We start from the raw sequence: 23796 nt of genomic DNA on the forward strand, positions 1-23796 counted from the left end.
TTCACAAAGAGAAGGTCCAAAATAGTGAAAAACTCTGATCCAGATATAGATATATGAGCACAGGGGAAAAATTTAGTGTATGATTTATCCTGCCTGCACAAATATACAACTTATGTAACAAAGAGAGCGCCAGAGCAAGAGACTGCTCCACATTTGTATTCTCTTTGAAGGCAGCGTGAGCTGGTTTCATAATTTAGTGCAACCAGACCCAATAAATGAGCTGGTGTTGGAGTGAAAATGAAGAGTTTCAGTCCAGGCCAGAGGCCTCATGATGCTGCAATTCTGACGTCCACCAGTAGAGCAGAGCAAAAGCAAAACTGGGATTCATTTCCCCCATGGGTGTCTAGTCTACTAATCCAGCCAGTTTTCTGGATTATTCAGTAATATTTCTCTACTGCGATGGAGAAAATGAATCTAGTCTCCATCATCTGCTTAGAATTAGTGTCAGTGCCATCTGAACATCTGTATGACCTGAATGCTAAAAGAAACCCAAGTATGTAAAGATAGAGTCCACTGCTCCTTGTGTTTTATTCACTGGCTGCTTTCTGTGTACAGTAATGTTGTTTTGTAGGGAGAATGCTCACATTACACACACACACACACACACACACACACACACACACACACACACACACACACACACACACACACACACACACACACACACACATCCAGAGTGGCAGTAAGAGGGACCATCCTCCTCAGTAGATTCAGACCAGCAGCTCTTGACTGATGCATTAAATATTGAACGCAACTTTACTTCACCCACTTTCAGAAAGTCACGCAAGTCATGAAAAAGTAATGGCAACAAACGGATTTGTCGTTTTGTGTTGAACTTGGATTTATGTCATCATAGTTATGTAACTGTGACCAACACAGAGATGGCGAACTTTTAACAAAGCACAAGTCAGGATGCGACGCTTTTTTCTTCGCATTATAACATTTAAACAAACAAAAACAAATAAAAAAAACATTAAAAAAACAAAAACAAACTTTTGTTTCTGCTCAACCATCCATGCAATAAACCTGTTATGTGCTGTGTGGATGAATTACAAAATTCCAACAATGAATCCACGAGGGATGAAAAGCGCTTTTTGAAGCGCAATATTTAGGAATGTATGTTCATGTAATGGACAGTCGTGCATGTCAGAACCAGGTATTGATGCACGAGGGAGGGTGTCTGTATGGATGTGTGAGGGAGGCGGTTACTGACCAACTACAGCAGTTTTACTCTAAACTGCGTATTAGTTTAACCATAGTTTGGCACACCTCTGTGCAGGTTTCCCCGCGTACTGTGTAGATATTATATTTATTTAGCAGAATAAAATCGGCATTAATAAATCCTTTTGTTACCCCAAGTCTTATATATAAATAAAGCCTTTTATTAATTCTCTCTAATTTTTAGATACAAAATTTTGTACTTAGTGTTAACAAACAACCATTAATCTCGAAATCACCACATCCCGGTGAACCTGCTGTCCCTGGTGTTGTCCCGCGTGGTAATGCAGCCTTTGGGTAGTCTTTACAAGCTTGTTGCATATTTTTTAGAAAGGGAATATTCTGGCAAAGTCCACAGATATATGAATTTTGCAGCGCGAAACCTGCTGTTTCTCACACTCCCCAAACGCACTTGCGTGTAAATTGCGCGTGAGCAAGTTTATACAGGCTATCACGCAGCGTACCATATTTCGTCCTACATGTGTGCGATTACAGTGAGCCCGAGGAAGCTCCCCTGGCAGTGTAGTAAGAGTGAAGCGCCTCCTGTGCTATTTCCCCTCCTCTCCATCCCTTTACGCCGAACCAGAACCATTCATCTCTCCCCTCCTTCAGGCTTCACATCCGGGTCATCCGCCAGGATCTGTCTCTTACGTCTGTGTGTCTGACAGAGTGATAATTATTTCAGTCCGCTGCCGTGCTGTACTGCAGCTCTCTGCCCGACTGCGCGGCTCGCAGAGCGGACACTGCGCCAGCGTGCACCGGTGATGATGGAGCCACGAGCGCCGTGAAGCTGCAGCCGCTCGCACAAAAGGCAGAGATGAGACGGTAGGAGGCTTTTGCAGGGGCTAGCCCGCGGTGATTAACTCGCCCTAACGATGTCGAAGAGCCTCAAGAAGAAAAACCACTGGACCAACAAAGTCCACGAAGCGGTGATAACCCGGGGGAAAGAAGGCGAGCTGGGGTTCGAGCTGAAGGGGGGCGCGGAGAACGGCCAGTTCCCCTACTTCGGCGAGGTGAAGCAAGGGAAGGGGCTGATCCAGAGCGGCAAACTGGCCCAGGATGAACTGCTGCTGGAGGTCAACGACATGCCAGTAGCCGGGCTCACTACCCGGGACGTGCTGGCCGTGATCAAACACTGCAAAGACCCGGTCCGCTTCAAATGTGTCAAGCAAGGTGAGATATGCGCTGGACGGGAGAGGGGCCAGGAGCGCGGATCCGCGGAGAGGCGTGCGTGTGTGGCGTGTTTGTGTAAATGAGTGTTGCTGGTTTGATTAAGATGTCATTCGTGCAGTCATCTGTCAGTCTGCATTAAAGCGAGAAGCCGGTGTAAACACGGACCTTTGCTAGGCTGCAGGCCTGTTTTGTTGCTGAAATACAATTACGAGCCGTAATGAAGGGCTCAGTCCACCAGGATCAGCAACTATAATGATTACATCGCAGCCAGGAGCAGCCGCGGTCTGTTTATCGCTGGTTCGATGCCTCCAGGCTGGAGGGGGTGTGTCCGTTTAGGCTTGATGCCACAGCCTGCGGTTTTCTCCTTTTTTTTGGTCGAGGACGCGAGGCCTTCGCTGTGGATCAAATGTTTTTCTTCTTCTTCTCTCTCTTCTCTTTGCTGGCTGCTGTACAGTCTGAGCAGACAGACATGCTTCACACAAACAACTGCTGCATGCCAGCCCAGATCAGTGCTGTTATTCCACGATACCTGCACTCCCATGAAGCTTTCATATTGATCACCCCCTTTAAAAATTCACTGGCATGTGCACATGTGGTGCTCATGAAATACTCAATAATTGTGCAGGTCATGCTTAGGGTAGCTTTGAGGGTGCTTTGATTAAAAAAAACAAAATCAAAACCAAACTGTAGCCTCTGAAGATGGAGGGTTGTTGTGATGTTCCAGTGGATTTCTGGCAGCAGACTTGACTGAGTGACCTGCTTCTGTCAGCCAGTGTAAGAGCAGTCAGGGTGTCTGCGCAGAGAGAACATTGGATAGAAGTTAAAAGTGGAGGAGATGCTTATCATCGCACCCTCTGAGGTTCAGTTAAGCCCCAGTAAGTGGCTAAAAAGGGCTGCGTTCCCAGCTGCGAAATAAGCCTCAGTGTAGCTTGAAATCACGCAGTTTTTTAATTTTATTTTTGGACATTGCCGAGCATGTTTACAGAGGATTCGCCTGCTCTGTCTCAGTCCCTGTGTTTCCATGGGTTGCATCAACGTGATTGATTACTGAGTTGGAGCTGCTGACAGAGTGGGAGTGTGGTGTTGTGATGTGTGAGGGGTTAAAATGCTAATGTGCCCCTAACAGACAGGTCTATTCTCTTCCTCCCTCACTTATGCATTTAAACATGAGTCTATGCGTGTATTGAACTTCCCACCTCGCTGCTCTCCAGATGAACGTCGTCTTTGCCGAGAACGTCCTTGAGCCCTCTGCTGTTTGTGCACAGCTTCTTGTCCCCTTCACTACATATATTTTTTCGCTCCCTCTCCCTCTTTCTCTCCCTGTCATATTAGTATTTGACTTCCATCCAGTGGAGAGCGGAGTATATTTATGGAAGACAGTTGCTGACACACTCACGGCCCGCCGAGGAATCATCTAGAAGGAGTCCAGCCGCTCGACTCAGAGGCCACACACAGCCAAAAAAAAAAAAATCAGAGATATGGATGTCCCGTCTGAGTGCACAATCACGTCTGCCCGACCATGCAGACATGCACGCACTTACACGTTTTAACAGGCTATTTCCAGTCAGGTACACTGTAGAAAGCCCCGCTCCAGTCCCAGAGGGATCACTGCACTGGCAGAGAGGCCTGATGGACCTCCACATTGAGGTGACTCTGCCGTCACCTCCTTCATGTGCCTACATCACAGTCTTTTAGGAACTACGGCATTCAGACATGTTTTCACTGTGCTCTCATTTAAATCGATGGGACGAGGGAAGCCAGTCATGCAGATTTTACTGGAACAAACATGCATATTTGTTTCCCCCAAAAAATATCTGTGTTGGCAAATTTTTTTTGTGTGCATTGCACCACGCAGGTGTGAGCTGTCATTTAGGACGTATCACTTTCTAAAAGTGTCCATAAACATCATGTGTCAATCAGTCAAACTGCTTTCTTTTATACAGAAATTATTTAAGCGTGATAGCTGGATTGCCAACAAAGAAACAATTTCAAGTGCAGATCTCAGGGGAGTTGTTATTTATTCCCCGTCTATGTTTGTGTGTGTGTTTAACTGCTTCAAAATTCTCACCCCTCTGTCTTGTAAATGAATGTGCTGTAAATAAATCTCACCATCAAAGCAACAAACTGCACCACAAAATACCAACAAAGCATAACAATTTCTACATTTTTTAAGCAATACTCTGGAACTTCCTGGCTGAACGGATAGCTGAGTGGTTAGGTCAGTCACTGCGTGGGTTCAAATGCTTTGTGTCATCTTCCGCTCTCTCCTAATTCCACCCTCCACCCCCCTAAAAAACCAAAAGCTTAAAACAAAGGGCCTTTTCACTGATGACACTGTGTCGTGTCATAGCTGGAGAGTCACGGATGTTATAAGAAAACGAGTGAGTCCACGCTGGTTCGCTGTTGACGTGACACGAAACGAGGCCTGTTATGACAATTAGTGTGTTGTTGTTGAGCTTAAACTGCTCGTTTGTACATTAGATGTTGCTTGTGCCCGTTTGCACCTAATGATTTTGATGTAGAGCTCTCCTCCATGTTCATCACCTCATCCGGAGCGAGCGTGAGTGAGGTGCAAACGGCTGCTCGACTCAGTGAGGCAGATTTATAGAAGTGCCATGAAGATCACAACCGCAGAGGTGTTAGAACAGTATGGAGTGGAGAGAAGTGTGAATAAGTGTGTGTATGTGTGCGTGACAAAGTGAGAAAGACAAAGGTGGAGTTTTAAGAGAAGAGTGTGGTGGAGATGTGAGAAAAGACACTTGGCAAAATGGACTCTGTTCCCTCTTGTTGTTATTATTCATTCATTTATTTATTTATTTTACAGACGATGTCTGGCAGGTTCTTCATTCTTAGGCTACGTCTACACTAATGCGTTTTCAAACGAAAACGCATCATTTTCTCTCCGTTTTGGCCTCCCGTCCACACTCAGATGGCGTTTTCCTCAAGGTAAAACGCAGCGTTTTGAAAACGTTCTCGAAAACGCATTCATTTCAAAACGGAGCTGTCCCGTCGCAGTGTGGACACTCGAAAACGCAGACTTAGTCATGTGATGCAGTCCATCCATCCATCCATCCATTCGCTTCCGCTTATCCTTTTCAGGGTCACGGGGGGCGCTGGAGCCTATCCCAGCTATCATGGGGCGAGAGGCGGGGTACACCCTGGACAGGTCGCCAGTCTGTCGCAGGGCCAACAACAGAGACAGACAACCATTCACACTCACATTCACTCGCACATTCACACCTAGTGGCAATTTGGATTATCCAATTAACCTATCCCCACGAGTTGCATGTCTTTGGACATGCAGCTTGTTTCCAGTCATGTGACCAATTAAACAAAGATAGCGGAGTGCATTATACAGCAGTTGTGTGGATTGCTTTCAATTTTGACAGCCCTAAAAAAAGATTAATATCACTTTGTACATGCTCCAGATATCTTTTCTTCAAATTCTTTAATTCTCACACGCTTTTGCGCATGCGCAGGACTGGAACGTAAGCGTTTTGGGCCGTTTCAATGTGGACGCGCAACTCTGTGAACATGACTGAAAACGCTAGTGTGGACGCAGAGCGTTTTCAGAAGAAAAGGCAGTTTTCAAATCTATCCGGGCTAGTGTGGACGTAGCCTTAAAAGCAAAATAATGTGTTTATGTCTATACCTGTGATGTTATCTTTCTCCCCTCACCCCAAATCAGTCGCAACAGATGGCCTCCCTGAGCTTGTTTCCTGTTAATAGGGAGTTTTTTTTCTCCCCACTGTCACAAGTGCATTGCTCAAAGGGGTCATTTGATTGTTGGGGTTTTCCGTATTACTGCAGAGTCTTTACCTTACATCTTGAGGCGACTGCTGTTCTGATTTAGTAGAAATAAAAAATGACAGCATGTTGAAAATGTTCAGTAATGTTTGGAATCTCATTAATTTTCACTGCTGTTTTCAGTTTTTTGGGGGGAAAAAGCCCCTGAAAAGTTATATGACTAAAACTTAATCGATAAACTTGGAGACAAATAAGACAAGTGGTAATATCAGCTGTTTTGGGAGCCTTTTTTCTCTCATTCAGATTCAGGCTGAATCTACAACAAGTCCTGATATAATTTACATACCAATAAGCAGAATATCAGAAATGCCCTTTTCCCTACTTGAAGATTCCTCCATATAAGAAAAGAAACCAACGCTGTCACTGCTTGTCTCTCTGAAATTTAATTTTCTCCCCTCCAAATGTAGTATATATTTTTGGCTCGCGGAGAAAAGTGTGGAGGTGGAAGACCCCGGGATGTTTTATGCAGTTGGGTTTGTGAGCACAATATGTGTTCCTTCTGAGGGAAAACAACATGAATTCAAAATGTTAACATGGCCTTTAACATCTAAGTGGAGCACAGTCAGCCTCCGTCACACTGTGCAGCACTCGCCCACAGCTTATACGGGGCAGGCCAGCAAGCTCGCGGTTCCTTAATGAAACTGTTAACTGGGATTCTGCAGACAGCAGTAAAAACATATGTTCGTCCTACTGATTGCATAAATTTGATGATCTGCTTTGTGAAGTTGACTGTTTCAAATCTGCAGTTTACAACAAGAACGCGGGCTCATTTGATCGCAATTTTGCTTCGAATTCGTTAAACATCACATCTTCAGTTTGACACAAAGGTCTTCTTTTAGATGTATGGTTGAGATGAGCGAACATTCATGAAGGCTTAAATGTGCACCTGTTAACTGCGTATGCATAGATGGAGTGATTATATGCTGCCTAAACAACCTATCAGCAAATAAAAATGATACTTATTGAAGTTTCTGTGTTGTGTTAACATGAATTTTGCACTGCTCAAGTTCAGACATGGTGTGATGAAGACCAAACAATTGACCCATTTCTTAGAATGAAGACTTCTTTGTTTCATAAGAATAATAGGGGAATAAATAACACCAAAATAAAGTAAAATATAGTAGCGTTAGCCTTAAAAATCTTTGTATTAGTAAAAATGTAGTTTTTTAGATGAACCTTAATTTTTTTTTTTAATCCTTGAAAAAGAAAAACATGCAAAAAGCTGAGACTGTGAGGAAATATTTCCTTCGGGATTAATAAAGTATTCTGATTCTGAAATATCTTTATTTATCAAAAAGGGATATTTTCAGGTTTTACAGCTGTGTGCAGACAGGGAGGTAGGCAAACCTTCAATTTGGTGGGTGTACTGGAATTTAGACTTTCCTTGAATAAATGAAGTGCGTAACAAATACTTCATTTTACCCCTAAAATCTTTTATAATAGTATGTTTGTTTTTGTGTAGCGGTATCCATTTTCCACAAACAAATGCAACAGGCTGTTAAGCTATTAAGGATATTGTTGTATGCGCTAAGCTTTTTAAGCATGTTTTCCAGTTTATTTCAGAGCAGAAAAAAACACACATTTGAATATTTTCATGAGTCTTTTCTGATGTCTTATTGCAATTTTTTTAAGACTCTAAAAAAGATATATTGATCCAAACACAGCACGTAGGAGAAATTGGAAAGCTTGACAGGCTTTCCAGGCATGGTTATGGTTGCTAAGCTCAGACTGAATAATCACTCTTTGGAGGCGTCGATGGTCACAAAGCACAAATCTCAAAGCTACTGTCCAAGCAAGGCCATATAAAACTGCTTATATAAAAAAACTAAACAAAATAGAAAATACAGCCACAGCAGTGTTGCAGCACAAAAAAGCTTAATGGTTGTTCAGTTAGCTTTTAATCTCTCTAAAATCTACACTTTGGGTCATTTTCTGATGTTGTCAAGTTTTCTGACTTGGCTGTCCAAGTGCTGCCAGTCCTCTTAATGATGTAAAGTACAGTATTGGGGGACAGATGGAGCAGAGGGAGAGAAGGCGACCTTCTTCTGCTCTCATGTCGCTTTGTTGATGAGAAGCTTGAAGAATCAGTGCATAACATCCTGTCTGCTCCGTTGGTATTAATAACTCACCAAGAGATGAGTTCTGTCAGAGGCGGAGGATGATTTTATTGAGGCTAGAAGCTGCTGGAGCTCAGCTCAGAGGATCAAACCCGAGCTCAGCCAGCCAATGACCAAATATCTAACTGGTCCAGTTAAGTGAATTAGGTCAATGTAATTCTCCTTAGCGTGGACACGCTGCATGGGACTGCACTGGGACTGTGCTGCAGCATGTGTTTGTGAGGTGCAGATAGAAGCCGTGTCTTTGTGTGAAAGACGTGACTGAAAGAAGGTTTTTGTCAAGTGATTTTCCCTAAATGTCATTCGAGTCATGATGTGATCAGAGTTTTTAAGAACCGTGACACCAGTTCACCCGCCGTTCAGTTATTCTAATGTCAGGATGTGACTGGTTATGATGCCAGTTTTAGCATTTTTGCAGAATCTGTGACAGCACAGATTTTAGTGATGGATCGATGTGGCAATGCGACCATATGATGCTGTGTGAGGCTGCATTTCATACTGGCTGAGATAAACATCAAATTCTTATGATTATTCAGGATGAGTGTGTCTGAGTGCTGAGAGAGGGGGGGTGAAATATGCTGAGAAAGGAATTAAGTGCGAGTATGTAAAATGTATGCATGCACACATTCATTATGGGAACAATAGAAAGTTGTCTTTGTGTGCAAGATTTCAGCAATGAATCATCTCTTTTGATGAAATAACGTGGACACAAAAATGGTAAAAATATAAAGACGAAGCTGATTTTGGGGCATATTTGCTCTGACGGTTGTTTTCCTTGTTTGTTTTGTTTATATGACATATTACTTGACATTATGTTCATTGTTTATTTTACACTGAATTCTGAAAATTGGTTTTAAAAGCATGGCTGTATAAATAAATCTTAATTTGTGGGTATTTATGTTTTACACCTTACACCGCTGGCCACCTAGTGGAGCTTCTTTATCTTGTGACAACCGCAGTGAAAGTAATGTAATCAGGCTGAGGTGATTTTGCTTCGTAAGAGAAAAATGTTGTGCCTGTGTGAGATTTTTTTTTCCTTTTTGGTCTTTTACTGAATCAGCAACACGCTGCAAAATCCTCAGTAAAAGTAAAAGTTATGAATTACAAATATTGCCTAACTGCAAGTATATTAGGATACAAAACCTAATAATACAAGAAAATATTCTGTTGGTTGAATGAACATTATTGCGCAAAGCTTCTAAATAATCCCTCATTTCTTTATATTTTGCTTCCAAGGAGAAGGACTTTCTTCTATATCTTCTAAAGAGGCCCTGAGCAATACTTCTCCAGGCTTTCTCAATGTCTTTCAAAGTTTTTGAATATTGGCTCCTTTTTCACTCATTTTCAGTACAGTCCTTGTATCTGGCCTTTCAGAGGATGTTTTATTTTTTTTCTACCGTTTAGGGTACGTAACACTGACCTATGAATCATTCAAGCATAAAAAAGGCACCAAAATCACAGGAAAAAACAGTGATGTGTCTGTATATAACAGACAACTTAAACTGTATATTTATTACTAGCAGTCTGTGACAAAAAATGAATTAAAGGATTATTCTATTCTAGCCTGTGACAAAAACTCATAATTTGTTCCCATTCCTTTAGTTGAATCTATAAAGAATGACAAAAACAAACTTGGCATATTTTGGCATGGTGTGCAGTGCGTTCTTAAAGAATTAAAGGAAATTGGACAAGTGGAGGACAAAAGAAGAAGTGGAAGGGCTAAAATCTATCTACAGCAGAAGAACAGCACCTGAATGTCATGTCCTTAAGAAATAATACAGGATCTGAGAGATGCATCTGAATCTTTGGTTGATCGATCTACTAGCAAAGCCTTATCAGAAAAGATGTAAAGATGCCATTCTTATGCCATTCACAAGGAACTGGGCTGAAAATCACTGGTAACAGATCTCTTTTGTTAAAGAATCTAAACAATTTTACATTTTGGCTTCACATTGTCATCAGTATGTACTGAGAAACTCAGGAGAGTAGTACAACAGTGAGTGTTTACAGCCATCTGTAAAACATCATCGAGCCTCTGCCATGTTTTGGGGCTGCATTTCAGGCAGTAGTGTTGGAGAGGTCAAAATTGATGGAATTATGAATGAAGAAAAGTGCAATCAGATCTGCAATTCTGGCGGGCGCTTGTGTATGTGTGTCTGATCCATATTGGTAACCACTGGTTTAAGCTGTATGATCCGGTCCATATGTTTTTCATATGAAGTTTTAGTTGGCTCTCAAATTTTTTGTGGTCTAAAAAGTACACAGAAATAAAAAGTGGCAAAAAATGGAAGTCCTCTAGTGTTTACATTTGTACGTAGACATGTATATTCACTACACTCTCCTACTGACATTCACATGCAACCCCTGTCACTTTACTCTTTTTCTCCCACTGTCTCAGTCAGCCGAGAGGTCTGAGGGTTTAATGAGGCGACTGTACAGCTGAGAGACACCACCACCTCTCACCTCCAGAGGTGGAGGCAGACAGCTCATCACAGCTGCCGCATGTATTTAGAGTCACTCGGTTTGTCTGGCTTTGCGCATACAATACCTCTCTGTGTGTTTTATAAGTCAGCAGGTCTGCTTTGAAAATGATATCTGCTGTATTTAGAAAACCTTCTCAGGGAGTCAGGGCTGTGGTGAAACAACAGCTTCCCTCCTACTTTCACTGAATCATATCTTATTCAGTCAGGCATGGCAGCACAGAAGGCAGCGCATGGTTTTCATTCATTGACATAGTGTGTATTAGCCAGCAGCGCTAATCTGATAGCTTCACTGTGGGCTTCAGATCTGAATGAGAAGGATTATAAAAGCTGGCGTCAGGAGCTACTCCGGCTGCTGCACTGAAACTGGTGGATGGCTACCAACAATGGCGTGTGATTTTCTGACTTTCTAAAGAGGCTCACTTTCATTCCCGAGTTGAATAGCTTGAAGAGTAGCCAACTCATACGCAGAGTACTGTGACACACGTCATGCACTATATATATAATATGTGTATACGTGTTTTTCATAACCACACCTCAGCTGTTTTGAAGACCCTCTAATTTTTTTGCTCTGCATCGGTTTATGCACATGATCATGAGTTCATTTCACTGTTGTACCTCCATACAATAAATTAATGGGGGGAAAATCCCTTTGTGTAAGGCTGCTCTGCTTAAATATGAATTTAAATTCCACTGCTGACTCAATCATGCTCATTGCAGCAGCAGGCAGCTTCCTGTTCTACTGGAAGAAATCTCGGCTGACGTGTTAAAGTGCTTCATTTACATTCTGGATCGTTTCATAACTGTAGCTAATGCTTCCTACCAGTAGAGGACAGCATCTGTCTAATCAGTTTTCAAAGGAGCAGCTCTCTATCTGCTCTGACACTCTCACAGGAAGTTTAATAGTAGCAGACTGAACTCCACTGAGTTCAAAAGTGTTGCATTCAGTAGTTGCACTGAAGCAACTCTGCTGTTTGAGATGAATGTGCAAGTTTCTGTGTATAAAGGCGAGCCTGTCACTGACTAATTCAACATAAAGAGCATCAAAGATAGCAGGAACTGTAAGTTGTGTCTTTTAAATTGTAAAAAAAAAAAGGACCAAAATCATGTTCTTATAGGCTACAGAGACACAAGTTTCCCACCTGAACTTATTTAGTCTTCTAGTTACGAAAGTTAAATCCTTCTCTGAGCTCAGGGGCCAAGATCCGATCAAACTCATACAGTGCCTTCTGATATCTTTAAAAAATGCCACTAGACACAAACCTTTTCCCAGAAGAGACATTCTTTTGGTTACCCTGAATGATCCGCAACACCCAGCAGAGACAGACATCTGTCTCTTTGTGGGGGATTTTTAAGGAAAATTGAAAATGGTTTGCATTAAATTCACTGAAGCAGAAACCTAGCCTGCTAAAAAAAAAAAAAAAAATTCTAATAATATCTCTTGTGACAGGGCTGAAACCTTATTTGAGAAGATCTTTGAGAATAACTCAAACCTTGGATGACTCAACCTGTCAGTCCTTTACTTTGTTATGTGCTTTGTCATTTTCTAATTTTGACTCTTAAAATTGTGCTTATGGGAGAGACTAACAAGGATGCTGTTTATACATGGTGTTTGTAAAGGTTTGATCAATCAGAAGGGAAGATGCACTTTATTGGCAAAAGTATTTGCTCGTCTGCCTTCACATGCATATAATCTTAAGTGACATCTCATTGTTAATCCATAGGGTTTAATACGATGCCAGCTCAACCTTTCCAGCTATGAGAGCTTCAACTCTTATGGGAAGGCTTTCCACAAGGATTTGGTGTGTTTATGGGAATCTTTTGACAATTCTTCCAGAAGAGTGTTTGTGAGGTTTGGATGTGAAGGCCCGGCTCACAGTCTCTGCTCTAATTCATCCCAAAGGTGTTCTGTTGTGTTGAAGCCAGACTCACTCATCCATGTCTTTATGGACTTTGCTTTGTGCACCCGTGAGCAGTCATGTTGGAACATGAAGGGGTCATCCCCGAAACCTTCCCACAAAGTTGGGAGCATGAAATTGTCCAAAATGTCTTGGTGTGCTAAGCATCAAGAGTTCCTTTCACTGGAACTAAGGGGCCGAGCCCATCTCTTAAAATATAACCCCACACCATGCTCCCCCTCCACCAAACTTTACACTTGGCACAATGCAGTCAGACATGTACCGTTCTCCTGGCACCCACAAACCCAGACGATCAGATTGCCAGGCTGAAAAGTGTGACACTCCAGAGAACACACCACCACTGCTCTAGATCCAGTGGTGGTGTGCTTTGCATCAGTGGATCCAATGGATCCAAGCCTTACATCACCAAGCACCAATGTTTACATTGGTGCCTGGTGATGCAAGGCTTGGATGCAGCTGCTCGGTCACTGAAACCCATTTCATGAAGCTCTCCACACACTCATCTTGAGCTCAGCTGAAGGCCACATGAAGTTTGGAAGTTTGTAGCAACTGACTCTGCAGAAAGTTGTCGACCTCTGAACACAAAGCCCATTTGCATCTTCTGACCCTGCTCTGTGCTTTTAGGTGACTGAGTTGCGGTTGTTACCGAAAGTGAGGAAACTTCATAACTGGACTTGTTGCAGAGGTGCCATCCTATCACCGTACCACGCTGGAATTTACTGAGCTCTTGAGAGGGTCCAATTCTTTCAAAAATGTTTGTAGAAGCTGTTTTCATCCCAAGGTGATTGAGTTTATTCACCTGTTGACATGGAAGCTATTGGAACACCTGAATGATCAATGATCTGTATGAGTGAGTGAGTACTTTTGTCAATATAGTGTATGTTGCTGTCCTTTAACATTAGCATTGACAAATGTTCAGTGTAGCCTGGTCAGACCAAGATATTAAGTGTATTATGCTTAGCTGTTTACTGCTCCAATTGTGGAATTTATTAAACTTCTGGACTTTTACTGCCAATAATTTGGAGTTGATCCTAACGAAATGGTAATCACCTTGATGATGAGTCAGTGGAGCATGCCTGAGCTTAAAAGTATTTTCCACCTGACTTGTTAGGGTCAGAGTTATGGCCATTTCTCGCAGACTTTATGAGCATGGTGTCTATTACATTCTTGTTCATATAGTTCATCCTTGCAAGCTGTAATGGAGAAAAGAAAGGAGCAATCAGGTCAGTACAGTGGAGTTGAATTCAATTCATTTTAGTTTGGATTTAGCAGCATGAAGGGCCCCTTAATCACTACAGACAGGGTTTATTAGACTATCAGACCATAGCAGCCAAGTGATGCATTGGAGAGCAGAATCATTATGATGCTCAGAAGGTGGCCTTCTCTCAGCCACAGTCGCAATTATTAATTTTTTGTATTGACAGGAAACACACCCATGCTGGTTTTAACCCCTCAGGGAATCGACTGCTGCACCCCCAAACTGATGAGTTTCTTATTACTCTCCACTGCCTCTGGGGTTTCTTCATATCTCACTCTCTCTGTGTTTTCTACCCATTATTGTTACTCAACTTTCCCACATCTGCGAACCAGCGGATGAAGCGCTTGAGCCGTGCACATTTTACCCTGTTTTTGTCTTTTAATTGGTCTTTCTTTATTTTCCATTAAGAGGCATGCTGCTTGTTTCCGACTGAGTCTTTGGAGCGCTGCTTGAATACAATGAGGAGTGACGGGAGAAAGAAGGCAGTACAAGTCTAACAGAGTTTTTTTTATAGTATGCGAATCCAATTGCCATAATTACCACAAATTTGATAGATGTGTATCTGTGGAGTTGTATTAGCTCAGCGTCGCCAAGCAAAGAACTGTGAGGATATATTGTGTATTATTTGTCCACCAAAGAGCTACAGGTGGGTTTGCTGCACCTTTTAAGTGTTGACCGCTATGCATTCTGTTCTTATGCAGATAATAAACCCCAGCACAAATAGATAAACAATCCTTCACACATAATTTTCAACACAACGCAGAGTGGAGGGGCTGTTTGCTAACAGTGAGGTGTAACTGAGCATGGCTACATGAGGAATTAGGAATGGCAATTCCGTTAGCTCTACCTCTTTTAGTCCTGAAATCTCATTTGTAGTGTGAGCTTGTTTCCCTTTACAGTGACTCAGAGGTTGTGTCTGGCCTTGATTATGGCACCGTAGAGAAAGACATAGAGGAACATCATCATTAAAACTAGTCTGAGGATGGGGGGGAATCAATATTAAGACCTTTAGGAGAGATGCTCTGTCATTTACTATTAATAATGGGCCCTGCAGCCTGCTGTAATAACGCCATTAGGAGTACTGGAAACTGATGCTTTATCCACAGCTAAATGGCCTTTTTACAATACACCCACATGTGGCGACTATAAATGCATACAGTATCCAGTATCATTCTCACACAAACACACACGCACACACCGTATCGCCTGCTTTATCTCACACAGCCCTTCCTGTGCCTAATTGAGAGGGTTAGACAAGAAAAATTGGTCCAAGTCCGATCTTAGTATTCTTTAACTGGACCACAGGAGATGTGGACAAAGACACCGTGAAAGTAAAATGTCAGATATGACAAGGAGATAAAAAGAGGTAGAAAAACAGAATGATAGAAATGAATGTAAAGAGGGAAAGAAAAAAGGTACTGTATGTTCTTTAAAGAGACAGTAACACACATTTTGGCTTTTTAAAATTTTAGTGTTCACAATGTAATGGACTTACGCTATATGTAGCAAATGAAAAATATACTGTAAACAGCCCCAAAATAAAAGAGCAATAGTATTACAGTTAGGGCTGTTCGATATAACGATATATATAGGATGACGATATAAAAACGTCTATGTTTCATTTTACGCTATCGTTTGTTTCGTGGTGTCGCAAAATAAACTGTTTACGGCAATATTTCACTGTAGTGGCTATATTAATTTCTTAAAGTTCTCTCTTTCTCTTATATTTTATATAACCACACTATGGACCACAAGAGCCTGTTTTTGTTTTCGGTAGCAACAACGACGGTAACAGCATCGCGTGTCCGCTTGTTTATGTTCCACATAAACCTTTCACAATAAAGCTCAAGATCCTGTTGAGACTTTTCAAAATAAACGGAATCACGTGAAAGAGCAGATTATTTACGGATGAGAATTAAAAAAGAGCCACCAGGTGCTAAAAAATAAACCTTAGACTCAAACGTTAGAACAGGCTTTTCCCCGCAGCACGCCGTGTAATAAATACTCACAAAGAAAACTGCGGCCTTTACAACTTATGTCTAAAAATGTATAGTTTCATGCATCGGTTAAAACACTCGACTCCAGCTACATGACGCGCAGCTGGAAACAGTTCCTGCAAGACGAGCTGCCCGAGATTCACAGAATTTATCGGGATGATAGAATTCTTATATCGGGACATGAGATTTTGGTCATATCGCAAAGCCCTAATTACAGTATAGAAATATTTATAGCTTATTAATATACCTTAATTAGTTCTTTCTTCTTTTTTTAAAATCTGAAGTGTGTAGAATTTGTCATGCTAACCCCCTTTTCCATATATTATTTGGCTAGGGTCTTATTCTGAAAGGAAACGTAAAAACTGAAATTGACGGTATCAAAAGTAAAGACTGTAACTGAAGATCAAAGCTCAACATTCAGGTTTGAAAACCAAGTATTTGAGTTCATTTCAGTTCCTGCAGTCGAAAGTAAGAGAAAGGTAATAGCATGCTGTGCTAAGCGTGGCCTATGCAGTAGCTGATATTTTACAGGTCAAAATTTAGGACATTTTGAATGTGATGAAAATAATTGTGGTGGCCTTTTTCAGAAATATACAAATGCACTGTAGCATTTTATGTTATCACCTTTGTTGCTGTTACTGTCTTTGAAGTTCATTTATCTGCTAAATAAAAACCAGCATCTTCAGTTTAACCTCACATTTAATGCCGTTCAATTCAAGTTTATTTATATAGTAAAAGCACTTTATATTGTAAGATAAAGACCCTACAATAATAGAGAGAAAACCTCAACAATCAGACGACCCTCTATAAGGAAGAACAAGACAAGATGTTTTCTGAGCATTCAGTTAGCAAACAAACATGAATAACTTAGGTTTGGCTAACAGCAAACCTAACTTAATAATATATTTATTACATTGTATTAATTAATAAAGAAAACACTGGACATGTTGTTTGACACATGATCTTTATAAATGGGCACCCACACATGAATATTTAGAATCTGTAGGCAAGGAACAAGACTTCTGATACTAGGAGTTTTCTAGTTTTCATATATAGTCTGTAGTATTGACTAGTCAAATTTAAACAAGCTTTGGCTGCTTTCAGCATGTGTGCAGAGCAAAAGACAAAACACACTGACCCAAAAGCAGTCTCAAAACTCAAGATTTTCATCTCTTTTAAAAAAGTATAGTTAGGAAGTCTTGGACCAGATATCCCCTGGCCACACGGAAAGCTCCAAAACATTAGCTGTTAGAGTTTAGCTCATTAGATGATAGCTGATGGATTGTCTGGCTTTGATTATCCTCTTCCTTTTTAAAAAAAATTCTTTCTGTTCATGTTGGTTCCTGACTAGAGCTTCATCTGTGCTGTCCCCCCTAAAAGACATTATATGACTTTACCCTTAATGACAGATTTTGACACCTCGGTATATATCAATGAAGATGTAAATTGATGACCATTAGAACACGTTCTGGGTTTTTCCAAGGGTATATGGGAAGCTGCATAGGCAGAGATGACCTTCACTAACCTTTATGCACATCTGGCCATTTTTGTTCTGTAAGCAGGCCTGAAATATGACAGAAATTGCTCAGGTCAGAAATAAGAAATAAAGGTTACCTAAAGGTAAAGGGGGAGTGAGTTAAAAGAAACACCTGCAGTGTTTAGTCCGTTTAAGTTGAACTCTGGTTTGTTTCCCACTTTGGTGCGATTTAGATGAGAACACAGTAATCACACTCAGGTCCAATTGGAGGAGGTTTAGGTCTAGTTTCAAATGAACTCCATAGCAGTATGTTTATGAGGTGAACGTAATCTGACCTAGCTCCCAGGTGTACGTTGCAAGTTTAAGCTAAACTCAGGATACCATAGATACCATAGATCAAGAAGGTCAGTATGAGTTAGCGACTAGCTGTGGAAGGTATCCAGAGCACACCATATTTATTCTTCAACACAGCCTGAACTCTCTTAGCTTTCTTTGCATTTCTTTATGCAGTCTTCAGGGATAGTTCTCCAGGCTTCTTGAAGGACATTCAAAGCTCTTCTCTGGATGTCAGCTGCCTTTTTTTTACTGTACTCCCTCAAGATGATCCCAAACTTCTTCAATAATGTTAAGGTGTTGGCTCTGGTTACTTGAAAGTCAGGGTCCAACTGAGGTCTCTGTTGACGAACCTTGCATGGTTTTTCTTATAATACTCCTGTCAAGGTGGTGGTAGCTGCAGCGCTCAGCTGCTTGGTCAAAGCTTGGATGAGGAAACAGATTTTTTTTCTCTCTTTTTATTTATGCATGTTTATGAATGTTCATGTCTCAGAGGTGCAGCCGGATATGCGATGCCTCCTGCCTTACAGTGTTTTACTCCTCTGTAACCTGTATGACCTCTTGTGAGAATAAGGAAGCATTATCGATCAACACGTCTCTTTTTGGGTTTCGTTCTCCATGACAACCTCTCTGGTGCAGCAGCACCACTTCACCTCAGCTCTCCTTACATTCCTCTGACCATCACAACAGATATGACCCATTTTACTCAGTGTACTAGTGTGTGTGTGTTTGTGTCTTTGCCAGTAGGATTTAATCAGGTGTGGTTTGTCCTTGGCATGAAATATGAGAAATGTTTGTGTTTAAATGTAAACATGTCTCCTTGCATTTGTGTGTGTGTGTGTGGATATACAGTAAGAGTCCGAGTGTGCACGCAGGTGTGAGCTCCTGAAGCATAACTGTAGGGTTGTTTGCAGTTAAGAGTTTAGCAGTTAAACTTTGTGAGGAGAGAAGCTCAGAGAATCAATGTGGCAGGACTGCGCCTGCCTCCTCTCTCAGCCTCCCAGGAAAGTGGGCATGTCGGGTCTAATTATGCCTTCCCAAATCAAACAAAATGGCTCCCATTGGTGTCTGCATCAATATGCTCCCTTCTCCAAGCTCATATTCATACAAACAGTGCAACCCATTAGCTATGCCATGTAAACAAAAGTGGTGCTCAGCAATTTGTGTTGTGCATAACAAAGTCTGAATAAAAATCTTTTTATTATCTAGCCACTTCTTTTAGGCTATAAAAAAATATTTTAATTTCAGCATGCTGATGTTTAACTGGTCCTTACTCACACTATAAGCTTAGACCTGAAACAGTTAGTTGATTAAGAAAATTGCTGCTTTTATAATCGGTTTAGAATTAATTTTTCATGTCTTTTTTTTTTTTTTCCAGAATGACTGGAAACTGGAATTCTTTTTTTCTCAGAATTCTGAGATTAAAGTCAGAATTCTTTTTTTCCTCCCCGGTGGCACTAATCCTCTTCCGTATATCCGTACATAGACCATAGAAGGTCGGATTAACGTTTACAACCCAGCTCTGAATGTGACAGAATCTAAAACGCTACTCTGTTTTATTGGCCAAGTATGGGTACACATACTATGGATTGTAATAATAATACATTTTATTTGAAAGCGCCTTTCAAAACACTCAAGGTCACTGTACACAGTAGAATAAAAGCAAGAAGTTTACAGAATCATAAAAACATAAGACATAAACAAATAAAATAGGAGTTGAGTTTGGACTTAAAGAGAGAGAAGGAAGAGATGTTTCTTAAATCAGGAGGTAGGGAATTCCAGAGTCGTGGAGCAGAGCAGCTGAAAGCCCTGCTCCCCATGGTTACAAGATAGGGGGAGGGGACAGAGAGTGAAAGGGAAGAAGAAGATCTGAGACAACGAGATGGGGCGGTGGTCTTAACCAGGTCAGAGAGATATGGAGGAGAGAGATGATGAATAGCCTTAAATGTGTGCAAGAGTATTTAGAAAATTGATGCGATATTTGACCGGGAGCCAATGAAGCTGCTGCAGGGGAGGAGTGATGTGGTGGACAGAAGGGGTCCTGGTGATGATATGGACAGCAGAGTTCTGGACGCGTTGGAGCTTGTGGATGGATTTTTGAGTAAGACCAAAAAGAAGTGAATTACAATAATCAATCCGGGAAGTAACAAGGCTATGGACAAGAATGGCAGTGGCATGTGGGGTAAGAAAAGGACGGAGCCGATTAATGTTGCGCAATTGAAAATATGCAGACCGAGTAATATTATTAATGTGTAAATTGAAAGATGGAGTACTGTCGAGGATGACACCCAAACTTTTCACAGAGGAAGAAATGAAGACTGGTGAGTTATCGATAGCAATAGAGAAACTGTTGGTTCTGGATAATGTTGATTTAGTGCCTACCAAGAGGAGCTCGGATTTATTACTATTGAGTTTGAGAAAATTAGAAGAGAACCATGAATTTAGTTCAGCTAAGCAGAGGGTGAGGGAGGATGGGGGAAGAGCAAAATCAGGTTTAGTGGACAGATAAAGCTGGGTGTCATCGGCATAACAGTGAAAATGGATATTGTATTTACGGAAAATATGTCCAAGCGGTAGAAGGTAGATAATGAAAAGAAGGGGCCCCAGGACAGATACCTGGGGCATGGCAGTGGTCAGAGGAAGGGGCTGAGAAGTAAAGGATTTGAGTTGAATGAACTGAGTGCGATCAGACAGGTATGATTTAAACCAGGCTAGTGGAGTATGGGAGAGACCGATAGAGGCTAGCCTACTGAGAAGAATGGAGTGAGAAATAGTGTCGAAAGCAGCACTCAGATCGAGGAGAATAAGAATGGAAAGTAAACCGGAGTCAGCTGCCATTGGTTATTTTTATAAGTGCTGTTTCAGTGCTATGGGGGGGGGGCGAAAACCAGACTGGAACTGTTCATACAGATTATTATTAGTTAAATGTGAGTGGAGTTGTGTGGCAACTATTTTCTCAAGAATTTTTGAAAGGAATGGTAGATTGGAAATAGGCCAAAAATTCTCAAAATTATTGGGATCTAGACCAGTTTTTTTTCAATATTGGGGTGATGGTGGCAATTTTGAGGGAAGCAGGAACAGTTCCAGTGGTAAGTGAAGAGCAGATGATGGCAGATATGAGCGGAAGCAAAGAAGGTAGACATGCCTTAACCAAAACTGTAGGAATGGGGTCTAGCTGACAAGTAGAAGGTTTTGACTTACAGATGAAATCTGAAATATCAGTAACTGAGCGGAGCTGGAAAGCAGAAAAACAGTGTGATGGGAGAGGACTTGTACTTGTTTTGTCTTTGCGCTCACTGTAAACAGAACAGAGAATATTGATAATACCATGTATGGCTTCACGTGTGCAGTGGTGCAAAGTCCAAAGACTTTCAACAAATAAAGAAATGATGGGTAACTGTTACCATGGGAAGCTGACAGTGGGTATAATTATATATATTACATGTATTACATAACTGTTTACTAATATATCAGTATATAGTTATGTAATGTTAATATTAGTGGGTGTATACACATGGACCAGTCTTTTTTTCACAATTACATTAATACATTAATGTAGAAATACATCTTCTGCAGCATTATAAGGGACACACACAATAATACATCATAGTAATGATTAAACTGTGTTTAATCTGAAATTCTGAGCAAACCTGAAGCTACTTAAATAGTTTAACTTTGAGGTTGCATTAATATATTAGTTAGTTAGCTTATGTCAAGTAAGTCCACATCTCTTTAAAAAGCATTTAGCAAAAAGAGGTATTGTTCATGCAAAATATCAGATTTACGTCCAGCTATGAAAGAAAGTAATCTTTGTGACCTATGGTACGCTCTACGTTACAGTATGAGGTAAATCTGAGTCTTTTTCTGGTTTGACTAAAGAATGTCTGCCTTCTGATTTTTCTGTAAGCCTGTGGTTTGCATACTTCACTAAAAAGTAGCTGTTGCCTGGAGGAAGACGGCTTGTAAAGATGAATAAATGTTGTTTAAGTGTGACCTTAAGGTGCTGAGGGAATCGTGGGCAGGGTTTTCATCTATAAGCCTCCGTGACAGAAGTTGTAGTACTCTCAGTTCCACAAAGCCAGAAAGACGAACACACAGAAAGGTAGTTTTTGCTTTGTTTTTTTAGTAACTAAGATAAGAGAGATTGGATGGACATTTGGACTAGTGTTGACAAACATGACTAAGTGTATATATTCAGTGACATTTGGGAACTGAATGTGTGGGTACAGAGCTAAGCTATATATAATCAGGAAAATCTTACTTGTGAATAAATTGCACTTTTAAAGATTTTAGACTGTGAGAGGAAATGTTCCATCTCACAAGGTCTATCAGGAAAAATGTGACCTTCCTCAGAGAGAGACTAAAAACCTCAGCAGCTGTCCGTAGCACTGGTGAGGTGATGTCAGGCATCCTTGTTTCCGTGAACTGCTGGAATTGAAATCACAACAAGCCCGTGGCCTCTGGAATTGGTTGTTCCAGTGTTTACGTCAGTAATTAGTGGAGGAACAGAGCCTTAGTTTTTGCTGTAGCCTGCTGAGCGTTTATTGATCCCCAATTAAATCTTTTTAAGCTTTCATCATATATAAACAACGGCATAAATCACTACAAATGAAATATTGTTACTACAGAGGTTGGTACAAGTTTAATAAATCATTAATGTCAGTGAACTTAGCTTAATTAACAGTTGTTCCAACTTGGAAATGAGATGAGCAGAGGATATACATTCTTCAATATAAAATATTACTGAAATAACAGGAAGTGATTTTTTTTTTTCAATTTGGAGGCTTGGGGAGAGCACATTTAACAGGTGTTAAGGTGCTGATTGATATACTTTTAGATCTTTATATGTGTGGGCACTCATAGAACAGTTAATGTTTTAGCTGTGTACTAAGACATTCACCTTATAGGTGAATACACACGATGAATACACTAAAGAAAAATGATGCAACAACTATCGAGCCATTATAGTTATTTATAGTCCCAATCCTCTGTACTCGGGGCCTCGCGTGTTATCATGACAGGTAAACGGTTTAGAGCTGTTTCCAAGTATGTTGTGTACATTTGGTATCACTGCGCTCAAAGGAGCTGTCAGTACAAATGAAAAAAGGCCATCCTGAGGCAGCAAAAACAAAGAAAATCTTCAAAGGGATAACAGAAATATTAGGAAGGGCAAAATCAACAGTTTTGATACAAGAACGCTTGTGAGCTTAGAAACATGGGGGGAAAAAAGCTTGGACTTAAAGTAAAGAGCATTGTGAGTGGTCATAATCATGACAGGAAACTTAGTGTTATCAGAACAGGCAGCCAATTTAGGAACACTCCATTAGGAAGGCTTATAATTATCCAAATCTATGATGAAGACTTCACAAAAAGAAATACAGAAAGATCACCACAAGATGCAAACGTGTTCAAAGAAGAAAAAGATAATATTATAAAATTGCCAAAAACAGCCAGTAAGATAACTGTGGAGAAGAAAGTGTGGAGAAGGCTTTGACAGGTTCTGATCCTGAAGCGTACTACATTTAAAAAAAAGTACAGCAGAGGCAGTATGATGCAGTATGATGCATGGATCAACATCGCTTCTTTGGCACTGGGTCACAACTCACATTTACACAAGTACATTTTTTGAAGTGTCACTTTGTGCAAAGCTCGGGCAGCAAACTTCACTGGAGGACACTTGAGAGTACAGAAAGGCAATGACCTGAAACATAATGTGAATGCAGCTCAGGAGTTTTTGAAGGTCTGAAAGTGGAATATTCTGCAGTGACCAGGTCAGTGACCTGATCTCAACCTGATCTTGCTGCATTTCACTTGCTTAAAAAAAAAGGAAAAAAGATCCACAAACAACTAAAGACAGCTGCAGCAGTGACCTGGCAAACCCATTTTTTTTTTACACTTTAGACCCTCAAAATAGGTGACTTTGTCTACCGGAGGTTTCTTCCTGTTAAAAGGGAGTTTTTCCTTCCCACTTCCTTAATAGGGGGGTCATCTGATTGTTTAGACCCTCTTTACCTTAC

General features: G+C 40.9%; 1 protein-coding gene across 3 annotated transcripts in view; it reads left to right on the forward strand.

The window, feature by feature from the left end:
• Positions 1-1726: 1726 nt before the first annotated feature.
• Positions 1727-23796, forward strand: part of magi2b (membrane associated guanylate kinase, WW and PDZ domain containing 2b) — an 87991-nt gene continuing 65921 nt past the window's right edge. For all 3 annotated transcript variants that reach the window (XM_004553379.5, XM_004553380.5, XM_012919665.5), the window contains exon 1: positions 1727-2391. In XM_004553379.5, the coding sequence (XP_004553436.1) occupies positions 2094-2391 (298 nt within the window). In that variant the 5' untranslated portion in view covers positions 1727-2093. The remainder of the gene's footprint in view (positions 2392-23796) is intronic.

The sequence above is a fragment of the Maylandia zebra genome, linkage group LG7 (genome assembly GCF_041146795.1).
Source record: "Maylandia zebra isolate NMK-2024a linkage group LG7, Mzebra_GT3a, whole genome shotgun sequence".
Classification (NCBI taxonomy): domain Eukaryota; kingdom Metazoa; phylum Chordata; class Actinopteri; order Cichliformes; family Cichlidae; genus Maylandia; species Maylandia zebra.